General features: G+C 42.8%; 1 protein-coding gene across 10 annotated transcripts in view; it reads right to left on the minus strand.

The window, feature by feature from the left end:
• LOC147024911 (SH3 domain-containing kinase-binding protein 1-like) overlaps nucleotides 1-24,694 on the minus strand; it is a 72,197-nt gene that overhangs the window by 1,020 nt on the left and 46,483 nt on the right. For 6 of the 10 annotated variants that reach the window (XM_085885295.1, XM_085885297.1, XM_085885293.1 and 3 more), the window contains 7 exons: nucleotides 22,377-22,430; nucleotides 22,110-22,193; nucleotides 21,990-22,017; nucleotides 17,412-17,506; nucleotides 12,129-12,224; nucleotides 9,315-9,348; nucleotides 5,008-5,102 (listed from right to left, as the gene is read on the minus strand). In XM_085885295.1, the coding sequence (XP_085741421.1) occupies nucleotides 5,008-5,102; nucleotides 9,315-9,348; nucleotides 12,129-12,224; nucleotides 17,412-17,506; nucleotides 21,990-22,017; nucleotides 22,110-22,193; nucleotides 22,377-22,430 (486 nt within the window). Of the gene's footprint in view, nucleotides 1-5,007; nucleotides 5,103-9,314; nucleotides 9,349-12,128; nucleotides 12,225-17,411; nucleotides 17,507-21,989; nucleotides 22,018-22,109; nucleotides 22,194-22,376; nucleotides 22,472-24,694 lie in introns of all 10 variants that reach the window. The other 4 variants (XM_085885291.1, XM_085885289.1, XM_085885292.1 and 1 more) reach the window with 2 other exon arrangements.

Below are 24,694 nucleotides of genomic sequence, written 5' to 3' on the forward strand. Positions count from 1 at the left end.
CTAAAATTATTTCAGTTATTTAATTTATTTCAATTGTGTGATTTAAAAAATATATATATAATTTTCCTTTTTTTGATTTTTCCAATTTTCAATTATTTAATTTTCATTTTATATTAATTTTCAGTTATTTAATTTTTCCATTATTTTTCCACCCATTGTTTAATTCCTCAATTATTATGGTTTTAAGTCCTGCAAGGATCCAAGAGGGACGCATTAAGTGTTGTGTCTTGGTATCCCTTTATTTGAAAAAAAAAATGTTTTCATCAGGCAGAATTTCAAGCACCACCAATTGCCGAATACTGCGAGTAGGCTATACCGGGAATCATCGGCGATCCCCGGTCACAGCACCCAAGTTACCCTCCCCGGAGGAGAGGGTATTCCATTTGAGTCCGTTTGTTACTTGGCAAAAAATAATAATTTTTTAGACAAGTATGTTGATCGCCTCCATTTGTTTGTGTTTGTGTGTTTGTTTGTCTGCTCGCCTCCAGCCCAAACCACTCAACCGACCGTTCTGAAATTTTCAGAGATTAATATCACCAATCCTGCGACGGTCCCGCATTGAAGTTTCGTAAAATTTGTTCGACCAAAAAGGTCGACATAGATCAATAGGCCAATTTGAGCCAAATTTTCTAAAATCCTCAAATTTCATCCGATTGACTTGAAATTTGAAGAGGACTTGCATATCAGGTCAGTGAATTCAACCACCTATTACTTTTGAGGTTATCTTCAGTCAAAAGGTCAACATTGGCCATAAGGTCGACCCAAAATAGGCCAAATTTTAAAATTGATCCTAAAATTGTCAATTTTCATCCAATTGACTTGAAATTTGAAGACCATTTGCATATCATATCGCTGAATTCATCTACTTATTAATTTTCGGATCAACATCGGCCAAAAGGCCAATTTGGGCCAAATTGGGCAAAATTTTCTAAAATCCTCAATTTTTATCCGATTGATTTGAAATTTGAAGAACATTTGCATATGAGGTCGCTGAACTCGACCATCTATTAAGTTTGAGGTCAGCATAGGCCAAAAATGTCAACAAAGACCAAAAGGTCAACATAGGCCAAATTTCTAAAATCCTCAATTTTAATCCAATTAAATTGAAATTTGAAGATCATTTGCATATCAGGTCACTGAATTCAACCGCTTATTAATTTTGAGGTAAACATAGGCCAAAAGGCCAATTTGGGCCAAATTTTCTAAAATCCTCAATTTTCATCCAATTGACTTGACATCCTGGATCCAGGCTCCAGGATCCAGGATTGACATCCAGGCTAACCCCTGTTAGCCCCCTAACCTGTGAAAAGCGGGGAAAATGGCCTTTAAATGCTTGTGTGTGTGTGTGTGACTTGAAATTTGAACAGCATTTGCATATTAGGTAGCTGAATTCAACCACATATTAATTTTGAGGTGAGCATAGGCCAAAAGGTCAAAATCGGCCAAAAGGCCAATTTGGGCCAAATTTTCTAAAATGCTCAATTTTCATCCAATTGACTTGAAATCTGAACAACATTTGCATATCAGGTCGCTGAATTCAACCACATATTAATTTTGAGGTGAGCATAGGCCAAAAGGTCAAAATCGGCCAAAAGGCCAATTTGGGCCAAATTTTCTAAAATGCTCAATTTTCATCCAATTGACTTGAAATTTGAACAACATTTGCATATCAGGTCGCTGAATTCAACCACATATTAATTTTGAGGTGAGCATAGGCCAAAAGGTCAAAATCGGCCAAAAGGCCAATTTGGGCCAAATTTTCTAAAATCCTTAATTTTCATCTGATGTGAAACATGAAAAGGATTTGCTTATCAGGTCAATGCGTTCAACCACCTATTAATTTTGAGGTGAGCTTAAGTGAAAAGGTCAAAATAGGCCAAAATATTTTGTTTCGGATCCAGCCCATCAGTGGGATACAAAATGTGAACTATTCCACCTGGCAGAGGTATGGGCTCTACTGAGTGCCATCATACTTTGCCCTGTTTTGTCAAGTGTCGCTCTATGAGTGATTCTTCATGTCTGTCTGTCTGTCTGTCTGTCTTTGTCTGTGCACACAGAACTTTAGTGATTCTCTCCACAACCGCTTGTCAGATTGAGACGAAATTTTCACCATAGGAGCGACTACTAGTGTAGAATGTTTTATTGATAATTTTGATGTCATAGGTCACATGGTCTGGCAGCCATGTTGGAAAAACGGAAAAATTGTGGACCTTTGTATCTCTGAAACTGCACAAAGGAAAAAAATTGAAACTTGGCACATGGCAAGTACTCTTCATGGGGAATAAGGGTGATTTTTTTATGATATCATAGGTGCCTTTGTTATGATGTCATAATTGCATATGTAGAACACTATATTTGATCAGTATGAAAATTTTTGAGGGTAATCTGGAGATAAAATGATCCACAGAAAAAAAAGAATTGAAAAAAATTAAAAAAAAACAAAATACACCACACAAAACTACACAAACAAAACACAAAACAAGTCCTGGCAAGTGTCTGTAAGCTCTGGACAGTGATGCTCTACTAATGTCCTTGTCGTACATTTGATTCACGTACAATCTCCTCCATGAGCCCCAGACACTGTTATAAAGAAACAACAACTGCACAAATTGTTTGTTCACACAAATGGGAGTGTATTTGGCAACCTTATCTTACTGACAACCATTCACTTCATGTGTATGTTATCCAAGGAAAGAGGAAATGGTCACAGCTGGATAACGAATTGCGTGACTCGAGAGGAAAATAGTGAACTCTCACCTCAAACTGTGCCGAAGATTCAGGCACCGACACGGATATGTGAGAAGGGGCATTGTTGTGCTAAACAAGCAAGTTTCTAGGTCAACACAACTCAAATGAGTGATAGCTATTGTCTGGCCTATGACCAGAGTGGGTGCAAGGCAACTTTGAAGCAGTTTTTACTGAGAGTACATGGGACAAATATTGTCATTCGTACATCATCAGATTGTTGTGAACCCATTAAGATGTCCTGGAACTTTGTTGCCATAGCTTGCCAGTCCATCACGAATACGTCATCACATTGTGGCTATGCCAGGAAAATAAAAATAAATACAAAACATTAACATCGTTATCCTGTGTTTTATTGACCCCTTGTGGAAGGGGTGTGTATAACAACCTTCACCATTTGCAATACAGTATCAAGAAACATGTATGGGCTGGCTGGATAGTTTAGAGCTATGCACACTCATCTAGCATGGGTTTGAATCCCAACTCGGCAATAAAATGTCATGCCGACGTTTCACAGACATCAATGTGTGTGCTGTCCTTCAGAAGGACGTTAAGCTGGAGGACTCGTTTCCGAGCAGTGATTGTTCGACATTAGTGGACGTTCAAGACCCTATTGGTGTCTTTTGTGAAAAGTAGGCAAATTATTGGCGGCACCCTGAACAAGTTTCAAATTCTTTCCCAAGTCACCTAAAGTCGAATATCAGATCTGGCCAGCCAGTCCATGAAAGACTTGGCTCAAAACATTCCTTGGCTGATCCCACAAGAAGGTATCAGTACTATTAATAATTATAGTAGTTGTAATGGTAGAAGTCATACTTTCATATGCAGCATGTGGCTGCTGGTTGCATCATTGCTGGGAGCATAGCTGTGCCACTGATGCCGTGCCCCCTGTTTCCAGTAAAGTGGTACTCATTTTGCTGACGTCGGAAGGCTGATAGGCCGAGTCAACCCACCTGATGTTATTTAATGGACCGACAGGGCCTCAATCTCAAGACCGTAAGATCTTAAGCCAGCCATGTTAACCATTAAGCCAACACCAGGCATAGTAGTTGTAGTAGTAGTCAAAGAAGATCAATAAACATGTATCCCTGAAACCTGTACCATACCCTTTGTGGTGCTGCCAAAGCAGTTTCCTGGCAAGGGTTATTCTGGGTGGTTTGCCATTGCCTTCCCAGTATTGTTTGTCCATGTTCTAACCTTTTAAATGCTGAATGTCAAGTAAGGAAGCAGCACGTACATCAAACGAGCTGAGTTCGAATCCCCTGGTGCAGAATTTACAGTACGATGTGATTTTTAAGTCTTTGGTATCTGACTTGGCGGGGATATTAACTACCGAGTACCGACCACCCAGACTGTGCGGAAGCTCGAACCATTGCACTGCTGAGTCTGGTTACAGAGAGAGTAAAGTGTTTCTTTTCATTCATTCTACTGACTCTGGTCAAAATAATTCAGAAAGAGCCAAAGTGGTCAAGTAATGAAGACTTAAAAAGATGATGCGAAGAGAACTTGGAAATTGGAGAAAGTCGACGTCGTGTCAGGAAAGGTTGGAGCGACTGGAGTGACGGATAATAAAAATAAACCCTGTGAAATGTGGTCAAAAAACGAGCTACAACTGGAAGCTGTCTGGGGCTCAGTGACAATCTTTTGAATGAGTCCTTGGAGTGAAGATGCTGTGATGTGGCCACCTGATGACGCTCTCGTGCTCAAGATTGAAACTATCCTATCGAAACCTAAACTGACAAACTCGAGTTGAGGAGGATCTTGTTCCATCTTATGGTACCCATAGAAGGAGATTACAACCATCGGAAAACCATGCCAAATGTTCGTTTATGTGCAAAAGATTCCCAAGCAATAAATGCTCAATTATTTACATTGCAAAGGATTCAAGACAATGTTAAGCTAAGGATTGTAGGAACTGCCCTGCTGTGAAGCACTTTCTCATCTTTGAAGGCAAACCCCTCCCAGATTAAACTTTAGGTGCAAGGTCCCAAACTTTAGGTGCAAGGTTAGAATAAGCACAGATCCCTCGTTAGGTGTTTTGGTTTTACGAAGATCATCAAGGGTGGTTGCTTCGACAGATACATCTCGGTGCAAAGAAGAACTTGCATGATAAACTTTTGCAAGGATGACGTTTCAAATTCCCTTTTCCAAGAAACAATTTTAACCGTTACTTAGTAAACATTGGTTTGAATACGCACACCCATTGGGCTTTGTTGGAGTCATCCAAGGGTGAAGGTGATGGATAGGGGTTATTGATCTTACCGGATTTGTTATGAACACCAAGTTCCCTTTGGAAAGCTTCAGCTCATCGTCCATTAATGGTTCATAACTCTGAGTCACAAGGCTGGAGTCATTCCCTGCAATGCAGCAAAATCTTAGGAAAAAGGAAGCCTACAGCAGCGAAATGAATAAACAACAACATTGTTTTCACGACTTATGTTTGGGAACTTCATCATTTGCACCTGTACAGTAATCAGCTGAATTTTACCAAAGGTAACAGGTAAGATTCAAGTATAACAGGTATCCTCAGTTTGTGTTTGTGTTTGTGTTTGTGTTTGTGTTTGTGTTTGTGTTTGTGTTCCATGAGATGAGAAGAGGAACACAAACTCGTTTCATGACCACAGCTGGTTATGAAGAAGGTTCTAGAACAGCCTGAGAGGCTCCGCCTCAGACTCTGCAACCTCCAATTGGAGAGCTGAACACTGAACAAGCTCCTCCCACCGAGACCATTGGGAGATGACGCATCAGTGGAGAACGTCCAATCAGAATTGACTTTGTTGATAGGTGTCTATTTCATTTATTTATATTTTCATTTCCGGATGCTTTGAAACGGTTCTATGATTATTTTCCGGTGTGTCGGCTTCGATGTTCATTGGCATGCAACGTTCCAGCTTTCAACATCACCTGGAAGGTACCGAACTTGAATACGTCAGTGAGTCAGTAAGTGGGTCAATCAGTGGTTAGAATGAGCTTTATACATTATAATAGATAATACAGTGTACTGTATATAGTACTGGAGAGAATAGTCCAGGGTTGTATATACTTTTGGGAATTATTATTTATTTACATACACTTCACCATCTCCACGACTAACAAACACCTTTGGATTATTTAATTACGAGCAAATACCACCCACCGCTTCGCTGAGGGGAATGCTAAAGGGGGAGGGAGAAAAAGAGGGAGAGAGGGGTGGGGAGAGAGAGAGGAGGAAGAGGGAGTGAGGAGGGGGTGGGGGAAGGGAAGACAATGTGAGGTGAGAGGAATGGAAAGCAGATGTGCGGTGGAGCGTTAATTACCGCCCACACATGTCCAGAGACAAATACCGCCCCGACGCATCCAGAGACAAACACCGCCCGGACGCATCCAGAGACAAACAACACCCGGACGCGTCCAGAGACAACACCGCCCAAATGCATCCAGAGACAACACCGCCCAGACGCGTCCTTAGACAAACACCGCCCGGACGCGTCCAGAGACAACACCGCCCGGACGCGTCCTTAGACAAACACCGCCCGGACGCGTCCAGAGACAACACCGCCTGGACCCGTCCAGAGACAACACCGCCCGGACGCGTCCAGAGACAACACCGCCCGGACGTGTCCAGAGACAACACCGCCCGGACGCGTCCTTAGACAAACACCGCCCGGACGCGTCCCTAGGCAAACACCGCCCGGACGCGTCCAGAGACAACACCGCCCGGACGCGTCCAGAGACAACACCGCCCGGACGCGTCCAGAGACAAACAACACCCGGACGCGTCCAGAGACAACACCGCCCAAATGCATCCAGAGACAACACCGCCCAGACGCGTCCTTAGACAAACACCGCCCGGACGCGTCCAGAGACAACACCGCCTGGACGCGTCCAGAGACAACACCGCCCGGACGCGTCCAGAGACAACACCGCCCGGACGCGTCCAGAGACAACACCGCCCGGACGTGTCCAGAGACAACACCGCCCGGACGCGTCCTTAGACAAACACCACCCGGACGCGTCCCTAGGCAAACACCGCCCGGACGCGTCCCTAGGCAAACACCGCCTGGACGCATCCCGAGGCAAACACCGCCCGGACGCGTCCCTAGGCAAACACCGCCCGGACGCGTCCCTAGGCAAACACCGCCCGGACGCATCCCGAGGCAAACACTGCCCGGACGCGTCCAGAGACAAACAACGCCCGGACGCGTCTGGAGCTAAGCTAGCCAGAGACAAACACTGCTCGTACACATCCGGAGACATACTTCCATCCGGACATATCCAGAGACAAACACCGCCCGGACACGTTTGGATCCAAGCTGGGCGGATACAAATACCGCCTGGTCACATCCGGAGACAAACCCTGCCCAGCCACATCTGGAGGCAAACACCGTCCAGACATAACCACCATCTGGATATGTCCAGAAACAGAGACAAACAGAGAGAGAGAGAGAGGGGGGGGAGAGTGAGAGAGGTGTGGGTGGAGGGTGCTGCACTCTATTGGGAGGGGTAGAGCAAGGATGGGACAGATAGACAAAGAGATAACCTTAATGAAACACACACACACACACACACACACACACACACACACACACACACACACACACACACACACACACACACACGCTTGGCTGATATCAGCACCAATCCAACAACCTTGAATAGCTTTCATCGAAAAACAACGTTGCATTTATATAGACGTTTCATAGATATGTTCACAAACATTAATCTTTACATACATCTGCGTGTGACTGGCGGGAAAAAAAATTGCTTTGGTAATTTAGAAAACAAGAAACACTCGCTCAAGGTGACAGAGCACAAGCCACTCATTCAGGGTGACCGAACATGAACCACTCAATCTGAATGATGTGGCAGGCAAAAGCATCCGCAATGAGTGAACAATTCGCTCAGAAGGACGCAGCGGTACCGTTATCGACTGTAAGGCATTCAGCAAGTGGCTTAAGCACTCATGCAAGCACTCCAATAAAATGGTTGATAAGGAACGGTTGGTCAGGCTGTCGCTGCATACCATGTAGGATCCCCTTAACTTTAAAGGCAGTCTTCACCGTGCACGCAGCAATTGATGAAATAAAATGAATTCATTCAAATAAAGACTTTATCCACAAAAAGAGTTGCAGCTTAATTCAGAACAACCCTGGAGACATCACAAAGTTCAATCACCCATGAAATCAACATTGCAGATAATCCGCCATCTTGCCTGCTCGTCTGGCACACGTCACTTTGTACATCGGTTCAGAGTCCGCACAAACATTATAACTTTTTTTTTTTAAACATCCGTTTTTTTTTTGTTTGTTTTTTTTACCAGATTTGCTTTGTTTTTACCGGACATCGCGAAACCTGAAAAATATAGACACAGATATGGCAGATGCTATGGATAGGCAGTCCCTCTGGGGGACAGGACACGAGGTCTGACAGTGAATGCATTAAATCATCTATCTCAATGAAGCTAGTTCATTTGGCGCGTTTCTAAATTTTTTGTTCACTCGTTATAATTCTCCAAAAAGTAGAAAAAGGTGAGTTTAATACTTTGGAAATTTCAAATTTTTTTGTGTATCTATAGAGGAGGGAACATAACCTTGCTTGCTTAGAGGAAATAGGTACATCGGCTTTGTTATAAGACTCGTTATTTCTTTAAAATCAGATTTCACTCAAGATTTCGACACTTATTTAGTCCAGATGATATCTGATCCTCAAAACCGAAATAATATTTCGATGATATACGTTAATTAGTCCGTGAGAGTACATCATGGAAAATCATTTCATATGATGCATGAAATTGCTCCAAGCTCCTAATTTGAAAACTATATTACTTTAAAAAAAGTGATGTATACAGGAACTTGTAGCAATGATAAACAGGTGTTCGATTAATATGAGAGGAAAGTGAAAAAAAAAAACTTTATCGTTAAAAAATCGTTGCGGCCTGTTCCAAGTCAAGGCATGGTTGAGCAGGCCTAAAAACATGGTGGCTTCAGACCCCAGTGAGGTTACTCAGGAAACGCCTTAAGACCCCAAACAGTTAAGTGGCCGAGGATCGCCTGATGAAGGATTATAATTAAACAAGGCCGTTAATTATCATCAAAATTAACCCAAATTTTAATTAACCCAAACACCCAATTTTCACTCCTGCACTTCCTTGGAGTTTTCTTAGTGTGTATGCAAAGTTTCAGGCTGCTCGGTTTTATAGTTTTGGAGTTATGGAGGAGACACACTGACACGCTTACACACACACACACACACACACACACACACACACACACACACACACACACACACACACACACACACACACACACACTTGTTAGTATAGATTTACACCCTCTTTATCTCCACGATCGACATAGCATCTTGAATTATTAATTTATTTCTATACACTTTGCTACCACCACGACCGAAATATCACCTTGAATTTTATTATTTATTTGTATACCTTTTACCATACCACTACCAACATACCACCTTTGTTTTTCTTAAACATTGTGCTTATCAGATGTACTACATGTAAGCTTTACCTCAAAAAAACCAAAATAACATTCTCATATTATTATTATTATATATTAATGAAAAGGTTCCTTTACCTGGCGTAGTCATTGGAGGAGGATTTAGAAGTACCTGCAGAGATAAAACAACAGGTTGAGTAAATCAAGGAAAATTCTGTTTGTCTTTTTTACTATCCAGCATTGAGGCTCATGGAAGAGTTACTACCACTATGACTACTTTAATGGCCCTAATTATTCCTATATCCTTGTGGGGTCTGCACGGAAAAGTTTTTGGCCCAAGACTTTCATGAACTGGGTGGCAGGTGATAACAACCTTTAAAGTCATGACTCAAAACAACCTTTAAAGATAACCCCCCCCCCAACCCCCTACTGTTCATGACAGATTGCGTGGAATCTTTCACATCCACCAATGACCACTGCTGGCAGACACGTCCTGATTAACCTCCTTCCGACGGATAGTGCACACATTGATGTATTACCCTGCATGTAAAACACCAAGGTGACAATTTGTAGCTGAGTCGTGAAGTTTATGGCTGGGTCATGATCCAAACCCAGAGGAGAGAACTGAAAGGCCTCAAAGATGGAGGCACATACGTGTAAGTTATCGTGCAAACTCATGGAAGAGCAAGATGATAGAGAATTAGAGTGTATTCAGGGGTATTATACGGAAAATGGGGCAGTGGAGAGCAAATGTATTTGAGACATATGGTGAGCAAGAATCCCGCAGGTAGCAGTACAAACGTAAGTTAGTGATGATAGAAAATGTTTGGAATGGGGACGGAAGACGAGATGGTGTTGATGTGCCATATTGAAGGCTGGAGAGATGATGCAGTTACCCAGGGAGATGGATGATTCGAGAGGCAAAAGAAAGGGAGTCGGACGAGCAGAGGTCATCATGAACCCTGGACTTTTGGAGAATGAAGAAGATGAGTGTTATTGGATGGATGTGTGGGTACATATTATTAGGGATAGGGAGCGGTGGAGGTGTGAAAAGGTAGTGGGGTGGAAAACTGCATGAGGGATGGAAATGATAAAGTCATCCTGAGCATTTTAAAAATTAATCTTTGATCGTTTTAATCAAAGTTTATTCATAACTTAGTTGAAGAAATGCATAAGTAATATTATTGTGGTGTTCTGAACAGAAATTACTGAAATTTGATATACAGCCCAAGAACCCATCCTTATGGATACATTAATTCCCTCCCCCACTTTTATGATGTCTCCAGTGTATTTTATTACGACTCGTAATAACGGCTTTCACCAGGTAGATACGATACACATTTACATCGTGAGAATTGGGGTCCTCCCTCAACCCTAACCCCCGGTGATTGTTTTTTTTAACCGTCTGAAACCAACACCCAAAGTACAAGCACCAGTTTTCAATTCATTCCATCCCAGTGGTTCAGTTCTCTTAATGTTCCAACTGCTTGGAGTATTAATTTATTTTTTAAACCACCCGAAGCCTTTCCATGCACACCCCGAGTACAAGCACAAGTTTTGAATTCATTCTGTCCAACGGTTTAGGAGTGCATCGCTGTAAAACAAACAAACCGCATTTTAAAGTTGGCCTCCAAAGCCATCTGCTAACTGGGCATCCTCTGTCGTACAAAGTATCTCTTTGGCACACCTGAACTCCTATCCACCTGCAAGGCCTTCATCCACAGCTTGATGGAGTATTGCTCTCGATGAAGTATCACCTACATTGTGGTTCGAGCATCTCTGAGTCTGTCTGATAGGTCATCATTGGTTAGGTTCTGACCCCTGCTGGAACATAACAAACACTTTAAAAATGGTACATGCTGCTTTTTCAGTTGATGCTCAGCATTTAGAGGATAGAGCATGCATAACCTTGTAGGTTTGTAATTCTGCAAAAATTCTCTTCTGTAAGGGATTTGAACCTGTTGTCACAGCATAGTTAGGCAAGTGCTCAGACAGGAACAAGACAAACCACAAAACATTCAATAAACAACATTGCAGGGGAAATTGACAAAATAATAAATCGTTGTTGTCATCATCGTCATCAGGATGGTGCAAAGGTTTCATGCTTACCTTTGAGCTGTCTAGTCTGGGTTCGATTCCCGACCTGACTATAAACTTGCATGGTTGATGCTTTACAGGCAGGGTGTTATCTCACTGAACGAGCTGTTCCTTGGATGGACATTAAACCTGATATACTGGTACTGGGTGGCCCAGAAGTAATAAGGCAGTTGCCAGAACAATAGTCATGACAATTTCATTATTCTTTTATAATTTATCACTATTATTTTAATTACTGATTAATTTTTGTTTGATTTTATTAATTGATTATTTTGATTGCAGAATCCCCAAAAGTGGAAGATTTCAACCATGGAGGATCTTTTTCTACGTAAATGTAAAATTCTCTGACTGCCCTATTACTTCTGGGCCACCCGGTATGTTGGTTTGAAACTGTCTGCGAGCATTAATTGGTGTATGTTCAAGATCTCTCAGTGTCTTTCACCGAAGAACAGACAAACCATCACTGGCACCCTGAACAACCAACAAAATTCCTGCCACAAATCGCCTTCAGTGAAACGGCAGATCTTGCCAGCCGATCCGTGAAAGACTTGAGCCAAAAACATCATATTGGTGACCCCACGAGAAGGTGGGAATAATTGGGGCCGTTAAAGTAATCGTGCTTGCATTATTACAGTATTCTAAAATTGTGTTTGGTAAATTGTTTCTATTATTATTATCATTATTTTATAGTTATTATTATTATTCTCAATGACTTTTTAATTAAATGAGCAATTTTTTTTTCTCTAATATAAATCAGATAAAAATGATCGGCCTTGTGGAAAGGGCGCTGGTGTTGGTACATGCGAGACCCCATGGCATGAACCAAAGGGACGCACAAACTCATTCGACGTTTACCTGCGCTGCCTCCTCTGTCAGCAGCTCCACACAGCTGGTGGGAAAGATTCCCTTTTTTGATCCAAGCTTTCCCTCGAACCAGCCTTTTACGAGTGTCTGGACAAAGGGACACCAATTGGTTCATATAAGTGGTGGGATGGGGGGGGGGTGCGAGGGGAGGGATGAAGAATTACATAAACGTGATCGTTTTTACAAGTTTAAAATGGTTGTAGAGAAATAATTTGCGGACAATTAACACATTTTTATTACCTTCGTTTTTTATGACAGGTAATAGATAACGCTCAACCACTGCAGTGTTTAAACAAAAAACATATGCTGCTATTAGTATCTGTGTGGCTGAATGATGGTACTGTCATGAATACATCAAAATGGATAATAAATAAAGGAATGTAAATGAATCGACACTTTGGAAACTAGAGAGTTCATAGAACACCTGATGCTACACAGTGTTGAAGTATATAGGGTGTCTCAAAAAAATATAAAACTTTTAAAATGCTTCGTTTGATCCTAAAAAAGCAGTAATTTTGTCACTTATGCTTCATTTCTTGTTGCAGAGACCCTGAAGTTTATTTTGAAACCAAGCAAGCGCCAGAAAAATTCCAAGACTGACCGTACAACAACGGACGAAAATTGTTGAACTTTGGCACCAGACGAAAAGTGTCATACAGGTGCAGCGTCTTTACTCGAGACATTTCGGTATCCACTTGCGCCATGCACCAAACTTTCGGACAATAAAGTGCACCATCGTAAAGTTTACCAATGTGGGAACCATCTGTGACCTTCACAAGGGTCACAGTGGTCAGAAGAGGACTTGCACGGTAAACCAGAGGAACTATCGCGAAATGATTCAGGAATTCTATCTGCCTGAGCTACGTACTCAGGCCCGTAGGAGAAACAACCTGATCCAAATGAGAACCCAGTGGTTCCAGCAGGATGTGGTACCGCCCCATAAAGCCAGGGAAATAAGGCGTTTTCTCAACCAACATTTTGAGGGCCGCTTTATCTCCCTCTACAAAGACGTTGAGTGGCCACCGTATTCCCCAGACCTTACTCCTCCAGACTTGTTCTTGTGGGGTATCTCAAGGACAGGATCTATGGAAACCCTAGGCCTCAGACTCTTGATCAGCTGAAGGAAAACATCCACCGAGAAATCCAAAACATTCCTCAGGAAACGTTTCCCAAAGTGATGGAGAACATGACAACGCGTTTGCAGGCAGTGATCGGACAACGTGGAGCCTACGTCGAACATGTGGTCTAAAAGACAACGACGATTCTATACCAAAATTTAAATTTTGGTGGCAATTTTGACATTGGTACAATAAACTTCAACCTTTTAGCTTTCTATCAAGCCATATATCTTTTTTAAAAGTATATGTTATGACCATCCTCTTTGCAGATGAAAAGTTGTATATTTTTTGGGACACCCTGTATAAATAAATAGAAATAAAATAATGATTTTAAAGGTTTTATGTTATTTTTTCTAATCATTTTAATGATTAAAAAAAATCCAGACGTTTACCGCTGTAGATTCAGTGCATTATAAACCACCATATTAAACACATTAGATTAGTTTTTCATGCCTGTTGTTTGTGTTCCTTCATGGCATCCTTAAAAACGTCCTTAAAAAAATGATGCCCTGAAAAATCCTTTGCTGTTTGGAATTACTTTCAATTTTGTTTGACTGTAAGACAGGGAGACAAAAAACTTATCTCACTCCTCTCTGCCCATGTGTGATCAGGCCGAATTCAAAGCCAAAGTACTGCTAAACTACAGGTTCGTTTTATGATTCATGTTCTGATTTGTGTTCAAAATATAACGTTCAATTTAGATGAAGTTGTTTGATCCTCGTTCATAAACTGGACGGAGGGACGCACAGACAGAAGTGAACGAATTGCTTAACCCCGCTTCACGCTTCGCGTATGCAGAGTAATAAGGGGACTATTTACTGTACACATTAAGTATGAGGTCTTCAACATATTTAGTACTACTACGATGACTACTACTACTACGACTACTACAACTGACCCTCCGATCAACTGTGATCTACCTTGTGTCAGATCAAGCCAGATTAGATATGTGGCTTGCCACAGGTACCATGTATATTTGTACTCACCTGTCCCATGGTCGGGTTGTCGGCAATTAAACCGTCTCCCCTACCAGGTGTTCTGGTGAGAAGGGTGTATGATAAGGACACCCAACAGGATTAAAAAAACAAACTTGTCAAAGGGTGGAGGAGCTCTTTGTGAGCCAACGGCCACGCAGATCTGGTGCCCAACTGTGTCTGCGGACGTCCTCCTGCAGTTGGGTTACATTTTTTTGAGGAGGTTGGTGGCAGGATTTGCAGTCCAGCCACCAAGAAACCGTTCACTCCACAAAACACACTTCGCAGGGCAGCTCATCGGATGACAGGATTGGGGCAATGCCTTCAGGACCCCCACTCTTTGATGATCGGAGGAAAAACATGTGGAAACCTTCCTGGGTCAGATTGCAGTAGCATGTGTCGAGGTGGTGCTGAGGTGTCGTCCACGAGACGGCGGTCTACTTGGATTAACCTGAGGCGGTCCCTTTGGGTGGGTGTCTGGAATGTCCTTTCCCTCAGAGAGGATGATCACCTGTCTCTGTTATCATCTGAGCTCAAGCGTTTGGACATCGGTATTGCAGCACTCTCTGAGGTTCAGAGACTGGATAGTGGCGAGATCATGGCGGGTAGTTACACCTACTATTGGTGTGGTCACTGATGGTTACCATGCTCAAGGAGTTGCTGTAGCTGTGTCCAATAAGCTGCCTCCAATAATAATTGAGGTAACACCGGTCAACGAGCGTATGATGAGACTGAGGATCCGTCACTCCTTGGTGTCCTTTCCCTGGTCTCTGTATATGCTCCGACTGAAGTGAGTGTTCTCACCACGAAGGACACATTCTTTGCCATGCTTGAGTCTGTGGTTCATCAGTGCCCCAGGCAAGATACTCTTCTAGTCTTGGGTGATTTCAATGCATCGACTGGACCTGATAAGGATGGTGATGAGACATGTGTCGGTCCCAATGGGTCTGGAACTGTGAACCAGGATAGCACTAAGATCCTTGACTTTGCAAGAAGTCATGGAGTTAGGGTGGCTAGTTCATGGTTTCCGTGTCCACAGGCTCATCGCTGGACTTGGTATTCCAACGCTGGTGGTGTGGCAAAGGAGATGGCATGCATTTCTCTGCTCTGCCTGGAACACAGACATCATCACAACTGATTGGAAGAGTGGCCTTGTTGTCCCTCTCTGTAAAGGGAAGTGTGACAGGGCTGCAAGAACTACCGAGGAGTGACACTGCTCTCAGTGCTGGGCAAGGTCTTTGCTCAGATAGATCATTTTTGATGGGGTTCACCACCATTGTTTGAGCACCAGCACCCAGAGCAGTAAGGCTTTACATCAAAGAGATCAACGATTGACCGTGTCCTTGCTCTTCGTGTCCTCACTGAACGCAGACGAGAGTTTCGGCATGGGCTGCTTCCAGCCTATGTAGATCTCTGTAAAGCGTTCGATTCAGTGAATTGGGATGCCCTCTGGAGGATTCTTGGTCTTCTTGGGGTGCCACCAAAATTGATAAATCTGATGTCTGAACGACACTCTGGTACTGAGAGTGCTGTGAAATGGAGTGACACCATCTCCGACTTATTTCCAGTTGTTACTGGAGTTCATCAGGGGTGTGTACCGGCCCCCACACTTTTCAGGGCTTGTATGGACTGAATTCTGGGGAGGATGTCAGAGAGATCAGCTGGGGTGCATCATTTGGGAATGTGAAGATCTCTGACCTTGATTTCACAGATGATGCAGTCATCTTTGTGGAGACTCGGAATATCCTTTTTGGGGTTCCTCGAGGTCTCGAGGTTCTGAAGGAGGAGTCAGAGCCGCTGGGATTACGGGTTTCCTGGGTCAAAACTAAGATCCAGGCTTTCAATGACATCTTGGATGCTGCTATTTTGTCTGTTCCTGTTTATGGTGAGGATGTTGAGATCATGGAGAGATTCACTTACCTTGGCAGTGATATTCATGTCTCTGCTGGCTGTGAGCCAGAGGTCAACAGACGTCTGGATCGGCCCTGGGGAGTCATGGATTCACTGGATCATGGGGTGTGGTGCTGTCGGTACCTGTGCAGGAGGATGAAAGTCCGAGTCTTCAGGTCTTTGGTGCTTCCAGTCTTGCTCTATGGATGTGAGACTTGGACTCTGACCAGGGACCTGAAATGGAGACTTAATTCCTTTGGTACCAGGTCTCTTCAGAGAATCCTTGGCTATCGCTGGTCGGAATTTGTGTCCAACGAGCAGTTGCTGAGAGAGACTCAAATGAGATTTGTTACCTGCATAGTCCGTGAGCATCAGCTGCGACTGTATGGACATGTGGCTCATTTTCCTGACGCTGACCCTGCTCACCAGATTCTCTCATCGACGGAGCCTCATGAGTGGAGGAGGCCAATGGGCCGACCACGTGCCTTGTGGTTACAGTAGGTTGATCAGCATTTCAAGGAGATGGGGATGGGCCAGGCATCTGCCTGGGGGATGGCCAGACGGAGACCCCTGGAGTGGACGCAGCAACTCACTGCTCCAGCGCATGCTCCCATACCTGACCTGATCTGACTACTACTATTACTACTGCTCCTCAGATTTTCATCGCTCCAATTAATCCCTGCAAATGGGGTCAAGCGCATGGGTTTCCCTCTTCACACCTCTCTATCCCGAGCAGCCCCACTTCTCTAATGCCCCTCTCCACCTTCTTCTGGCTCAATATTAGTCTGCCCCTTCTCCTCCTGCCAAGTGTATCAATATGAAAGAACTGCCTGACCACATCCTTCTCCTCCCTCCCAAACACTTTCTGAAAGCAATGCAAACTTGGCTCCACCACCCCATACCTGCCTCTTCGCTAATGCCCCTTACTCTTGCCCACCTCCTCATACTGTATTCTCATTTCTCTTCCTTACCCTCAGGGAGATCCATGTCACCCCTCTGGAAGTTCTTTTCAGCAATCTGTTCTCTTCCTTTCTCAAAGCCAAGGCCTGTGCTCCAGGCAGGAGAATTGATCTTATTACCATTTGGTAAATCTTCACCCTCACCCTATAACTGCAATATTTTGATCATGAATAACCCCACAAACAGTATACCGAAAACCTAAGTGTGTCTTGGACTATTGTGAGTGTCTCGTTCTTAGAAATCTGATTTGAGTGCCATACCGACTTCATAAAACCTGAAGCTGCCGTTAAAAACAACAATACACGAAACAAAGCACATGGTACATAGCATACTTTGCTTGTGATGAATATGATGGCTCCAGCCTGGAATCCGAGTTCATCTTCAGTTCGTGGAAAATTTTCAATCAACGCCTTTCCATAGTGAAGGTCTTGGGTGAGAATGGGGTACAGAGCAAGCTAAGTAAAAGCATTACATTTTCCAAATATCTATCTTTCATATCAGACCTGGAAGAAACACTTCTCATCTGTACTGTTCCAAAATCAATACTTATTCGGTTTGTACGTGTTTGAGAATTACATTGTTTTATGATGTTTTATCTGATAAAATGTCCATACTTCTTTAACAGCAATTGGTGCTGTCAAAGCAGTCTCGAGGCAGAGAGTGCACCGAGTGGTTTGACATTGCCTTTCCCAGCAGATGTAAGGGCAGGGATTTGGAATGTGGCCTGGAGTGCCGCTACACAACAACCTACTCTTGAAAAAGACACCGTGGGATCTTGAATGCTCACCAGCATTCGGACACTGACCCCCGTCCCACTCCCGCCATGGAATGGGGTAGATAACTCCCTCTCCATCTCTCAACATAGTGGCGCATATTTCAGGCCTGGCCCAAACAACAGCCTACGACTTGAGTGTCTGGATGGAGTATCCCCAAAAGGTGGAGCACTGGTACATTGGGGTCTGCCCTGCATGCCGTGTGACACTGCTTAATGAGCTTCCCTTGGAAACCTCAAGACCCCTTTGTTATGGTTTCTGGCAGTAGTCACCACCGCTTCATGGGTTCTTCAGGAAACCAAGATACCGAATCACCGTAGGGCACTTGGGTGGAATACATAACAGTATGAGTGAGGAAAGCCATCAGCTGAGTCTAATTTGGCCACGGCTCACCATCCTCTACCGGCCACTGTGAGATATGGGTGGACAAGCAGGTCAAATTGGCATCCGATTGGGAGATGTCAGACTAGCGAAGCCCACACCTTTTCATGAGATGACCGGCGACACGCTGGGCAATTAATTGGTGCAGAACATACGAGGTCAGCCTCCAGGACTGAGCCAATCGGGCAATGCCCAGGTGCACGACTCAGAGCACCACAGTGATACGGGCACGCACCGCAATCAGGATGTCGAGGTCCAAAGTCGCAGGCCTGAGCACGACCCACCAGGGGAGATCTTTGCTGTGATCCGGTAAATGGAACCTAGCACTGACCAATCCATTGAGGGGAAAGGCTCAGACCCAGCGGTCGTAGACCATTGCTTTACGGCAAACTTCAACGTGGTGGGCAACAAAACATCTAGCTCCCTGGTTTCCGTCCAATCCAGTTTGAATGTAAATCTGGGCTGTCGTACTCTGCAGGGGATCCCTGGCAGGTTCGCCTGGTGCTCCTAGCATACCACAAAGAACTATTTCGAGGAAAATCATGTCCTGTGTTGATTGCAAGTCCTTGCCCACATAAAAGCAGCCTCCCGAAAAAGGAGACCAAATCTTCATCGGTGTACACAGCAGATGGAGACCATGTGGCCACCAGATCGTCCCAGCAGATTTGGATTGAGTTTTGCGTGTGTGCCTTACATTGCACAAGGATCGTCATCTAGGCGCCAAAAAGCTCGTGTGGCATTTGTTATTGCCGACGAGGCTCACCAGAGATGTACAAGACAAATAATTGACCACAAGATGGCAGAAAAGCCAATCATTGTAAAATTTCTGCTCAACAAAACCATCAAGTGTATCGAAATTTACAGAAGATTGACTGCACATTGATTGTATGTCATAATGATGGTTGCCTATCGAGGATGCATTAAAGAGCATCTTGGGAGCACGGTTTTTATTTCATTTTTTTAATGCAAAGGAGGCAATAAGAATGACATCACACACTGACTTTGTCCAGAAGTGTACAAATTGTATGTGCTAACTGCTAACCCTAAATAATTCTCCATTGAAGGTCGATGAAAATTTCCCATTCTGACAGTACGTCTCCAAAGCCGAAGAACGCCTGGAAAAGTATTGGTTTCATCATATGATCGTATGATATTTGAATCGCCCTCTTCACATGCCCACCACAAATTGGTCCATTCCAAGTTATGAAAAAAAATAAGGAGAGAATAATTTTTCCTATATGGAAGAGTAGCTTGTGGTAAAGAATTTCCATGTGTAATTCAACCAAGAAATTCCACCAGATTTTGATCGCAAGATGTCAAGATGATCTATTGCGTGTTTTGTTGAAAGTTTTTAACTATGCACACAACTTCGAACGTACGTGGTGTTCCGAGATGAGACCTTTCCACCGGTCCATCGTGCTGCCGGAAGGTAATCTTATTACCTTCTGGCAGCCCGATGGGCTCAAAGGCCTTAAAACAAAACAAAAAAAAAGTCGTTGTGTTGTGTGAAGTACTGTATTCCGAAAGTGAGGGATTCAACGGTGTCCTACAGGTTTCTTTATTCCAAAACCAGGAAACATGAGGCATGTTTCTTACAACCTTTCTTCAGATCCACTACCATTTGATAACCCTCCCTCATGATACTTTCGCAGACTCCTCCCAGAAACCTCTCTTCTGTCTTGTCGCCCCCGAGCCTCCAATATATGCACAACGCCACACATCATCATTTGTCCGAAAATGTTTGCGCTGTGTGAGGTTTTGCCAATACGTTGCACATGGACAACCCCTCCTTATTGTACTAAAGTGGAATTTTAAAAACAAACACCTGCTCCCAACGGGAACACCTAATGGGGCAGGAGTCATGCCCTTCGCCTGTCAAAGGGCAAAGTCACAGTGAGCACAAATAGATAGCCCTTATTAGCTCATCCACCGCTGTGTGATGCGACATGGCCAGGTCTTTGAATTGCTTCTGCGTTTCTTCATTTTTGTCGTTTGCATTTTGAGGTGCTTTCTCGTTTATCATTTGAGCTTTTGTCATCAAATTTTCACCAAAGCTTTACTATCAGAAGATGGAGAAGATTAATTAATAATTTGGTTAAAAGGTCAAAAGGTCAAAGGTCAGCATCACATAACAACGTCAATTTTCATCCAATTGACCTGAAATTTTAAGAATTTGCGCATTGGGTCACTGAATTGGTTCACAAATCAAAAGCCAGAAGCTGATTGTTTTGTTCTTTTTTTTAGATGCAAAGGTCAAAGGTCAAGGCTGCATAAGATCATCACTTTTCATCCGATTGACTGTAAATTTTAAGAATTTACATATTGGGTCATGGAATTGGCTCAATCGAAAGTTAGAAGCCGATTTTTTAATTTAATTTTATTTAATTTTTAAAGATCAAAAGGTCAAAGGTCAAAGTTGCAAAAAATATTTTTCATCCGATTGACTTGAAATTTGAGCAGGGTTTCCACATTGGATGACTGAAGCCTATTGCTTTTGAGGTCAAAAGGTCAAGATCACCCAAAATCGTTAATTGTTTTTAATAGCTGTTTTCATCATGTTTACAAAACAGAAGAAAAAGAAGTCTAAATACAAAGCGGACGTGGATGGGCTTTGCATTTACAGATGCTTTCTCATTATTGTTAATATTATTATTTTGTAAATGTCAATATTATTATTGTGCTACTACCATTAGCCCGTCCGACTGCACAGCAGGAGATCGGGTTTTGCAATTGCTTCTGTGTGTGTCTGTCCAGGCCAGAACGTTTTTACCATTTAAGCTTTTGTCATCACATTTTCAACAAACCTTTATAATGACAATACGGAGAACACTAATTAATAATTGGGTCAAAATGTCAAAGGGCAAAGTCACAGTAAGTACAAATAAGTCTTATTAGCCCATCTGCTACATGCCAGCACGAGACAGCTGGATTTTGCAATCACTTCCGTGTTTCTTTACTAGTTTACCATTTTTATTCTTTATTTATTTACCATTTTAGCATTAGTGCGTCTTTCCAGGCCATAACTTTTTTTCTTCTTTTTTTTTTAAAACCATTTGAGCTTTTGACATCAAATTTTCAACAAACCATTATTATGAGAATATGAAGAACAGCAATTGATAAATTTTACATTTTTTTTTTCTTTTTAACTTGTTTTCATCAAGTTTAGTTTGAATACAAAGCAGACGGGCTTTGCATTTTAACGTGCTTTCTCGTTACTTTTGTTCTCAGAAGTGGCCTTGGAAAAATGTGATGATAACATGCAACGATGCTGCTGTCTATACACCTCAACATTGTGTTTTTCAAAGGTGGAAAAAGGCAATAGGCCAATGGAATTCCTTGGGTTTTTTGCAGTTGAGTCGAAAGCAACATCGGTTAATTGAGTGTGAAAATAAGATGAAGATCGATTGATACAATTACGCGAAGGCCTACAGAATATACTTGTGATACAATTAAGGCCTTTAAAGCGTCACTCGTGATACCTTTTTCCCACCATCGGTGGGAGCGGCACTGCACGATACACATTTATGTTGAGAATTTGCATCGACTTCACATTCAAAACCCCCGGGGTGAAGAAGCAAACCAAGTTGCTACAACCCTTGTCTTATGACCCTTATTCCCCCTTTCACATTTGTTTGAGATCAGATAAGTGACGACTTAATGCATCGACCACAGACAGGCAGACAACAAATTGCTTGTTTTAGTATGATAACCCTCCCTCGTGATACTTTCCATAACCATCTTTTCATCACCACGTACCGGCGTCAGATGGTTTGAGCGTTTTTTCCTGTGAAAAACAAAGATTTGTACGAATTGGTAAAATGCATGCACATTTAATGCAAATTCAATAACATTCTCAAATGGTAGATTCAAGGTCACCTCGGATTGAATGGGTCTGACGAAAGTGGATGGAAACATTCCATGTTGACCGTTAACTTTTCCGTGCCACCAGCCATCGTCAAACTAACGTAAAATAATGAATAAGGAAACACACCGTTAGAACTTCTGCAGCAATAAATGCAATAACATCACTGTTTATTTTAATTTAAAGAATCACCTCGTATAGATAAATTATTTCACAAAAAGCACAGTTAAGACTTTGGGCTAAGCTTTGTGAAAAATGCCTTTACGGTTGCATAAACATACCTTCCTTGTCACCTGGATGATATCACCCTCATTGATAAACAGCTCCTCTGGATTCTTGCCACAAAAGTCACGCAAGGCCACACATTTCAGACATTCTGTCATCACAAAATATTTCATTGGAATTCATCAAACCGGCAGTCTAAGTATGCTCTATATTATGGTTGGGATAAAGGAATGGGACAAAACCTTGATATTTCACAAAAAAAAAAACATTTCATCATGACTACAACGGGTTTGATTTTACAAAGGGTCTTCCCTAGCACTCAAGATGGGCATATATGGTCCAATTGTTTTATTTGTTGTATGAAACATGCATCGGTGCTGTGGGAAAAGCTTGGTGAGTGTATGTACTGTATGTTGTTGCACATGTCATGTTCCGTATGTTGTGTGTCATGAAAAAAAATGGATGTGAATGTGGCTTTGACTAATGGGGCAACACATCAAACAGTGTGTGTGTGTGTGTGTGTGTGTGTGTGTGTGTGTGTGTGTGTGTGTGTGTGTGTGTGTGTGTGTGTGTGTGTGTGTGTGTGTGTGTGTGAGAGAGAGAGACACACAGACACAGACACAGACACAGACACAGACACAGACACAGACACAGACACAGACACAGACACAGACACAGACACAGACATGTTAAATTGGCCAAAAGTTCCTGCCAGGTAAGTTGCTTGCGAGTGTTTAGATATGCTTACAGGGCCAACCTGGAAGGAACTGGACTATTCATAAAGTCTGGCAGAAGGAGCAGCTGAGCAACATCTATGGGGTCTTACATCATTAAGTTTGGGTACTCATCATGATTATTATCCTTTGACAAGCAGCACAAGATAGCGAGTGCAATTGTAAGGAGAGAGTGTGGTTCCATTTATTTATTTATTTTTACAGAATCTAAGGCTCGCAGTGGAGCTGCCGCACGCACATCTCGCAGACATTGACGTACAGACGAATACACGAGACACGACACAGGACTATTAGATGAGACAAACAGTCACTGAGATTGGAGGAAGTGTCATCACTTCCCAGGCCCTTCTAGGTACCAGAGAGGCTACAACAATGGCGCCGTCTTTCTCACCACATTCAGCGGGGCATTTCCGAAAGAGGAGTTTCCTCCTCTGCATGGATACCAACGTATGGTTGTTTTTTCCTCTTCTTGTCCTTTTAAATGATGAATGTCAAACAAGGAAGCAGTACGTGCCATTTCTAAAGTCTTTGGTATAACTTAGCCGGGGTTTGTACTCCTGATCTCCCAGACTCAGAGTCTATGCTCTTACCATTACACCACTGAGTCTGGTTATGAAACAGACAATGTAGTACTTTAGAGCTTATCTCGTATCGAGTCCTTGGTCAAGGTCCCTGCAGCTTCAATTACTATCAAGTAGATTTAATACAGCACTGTGTTTCATCAAGCTGTTTCAATAATATCAATCACTAGGAATAAATCAATCAGCGGTTCAATGCAGGGATAAGGAGAACAAAAAACTGAAAGGATACAAACAACTCGGATGTCGTAATTAATGGAGCAAGGCAGGCTCGAAAGTCTAGATTGAAGAAATTTCCAACGCATTCAATTCTATTTTGGGAGATAAACCAGTAACAGGAGCTGGCTGTTTAAACTGAGCTCACTCTGCCAAAGCATCCAACGATATTATTTCAGAGTAATAATACTGCAGTTTTAGTTGTACAAAGTGGCCTGAGAGTTGCTTTACCCCCGCTACATTTCTCGCATGGCCACCACATAGTCCAGAACTAACGACTCCGGACAACTCTTTGTGGGGCTTCATCAAGGAGAAAATGTTGACGAACCGGTGTAGGATGATTGAAAAAGTGTGTGCTGCAGTCGTGGCCTCTTTCGCACAGGTGACTCCACAAATGCTGCACAAGATGTCTAAAAGGACTTGGCGACAAATTCATTGGTGCAAGCAGAATGATGGAGCGCATACAGATCCAATGACTGATTAATTATTGTAAGTACTGCACAATAATACCTTTATATTACGAGCTTAAGAACGAATGCTTCACTCGGGAGGGGTAAATAAACTTTCAGGCCACTCTTAACTCGAGTACTGGAACATGTTGATCCGTCTCGATGTACATGCGGTATTATCATGTCAGCACTCGAACCCAACATGTTAAGCCACTTGCAACATATTAGTCTTGCGGGCATTTCTCCAGATGGGTCTTAAAAGCAATTTTCGTTGCACCTCTTTGTTAGAAAATATTCACTGGTATCACAAGATGTGTATCTCAGCTTTCAGTCTAAATGTGTTGCATGAATAGGCGAGCGGCGTGTAAAAAAAGTTTGAGTGTTTGTAGTAGCTTTG

This window comes from Eptatretus burgeri, chromosome 6 (genome assembly GCF_056783735.1).
Source record: "Eptatretus burgeri isolate ZD-2024b chromosome 6, Ebu_testis_v1, whole genome shotgun sequence".
Taxonomy (NCBI): Eukaryota; Metazoa; Chordata; class Myxini; order Myxiniformes; family Myxinidae; genus Eptatretus; species Eptatretus burgeri.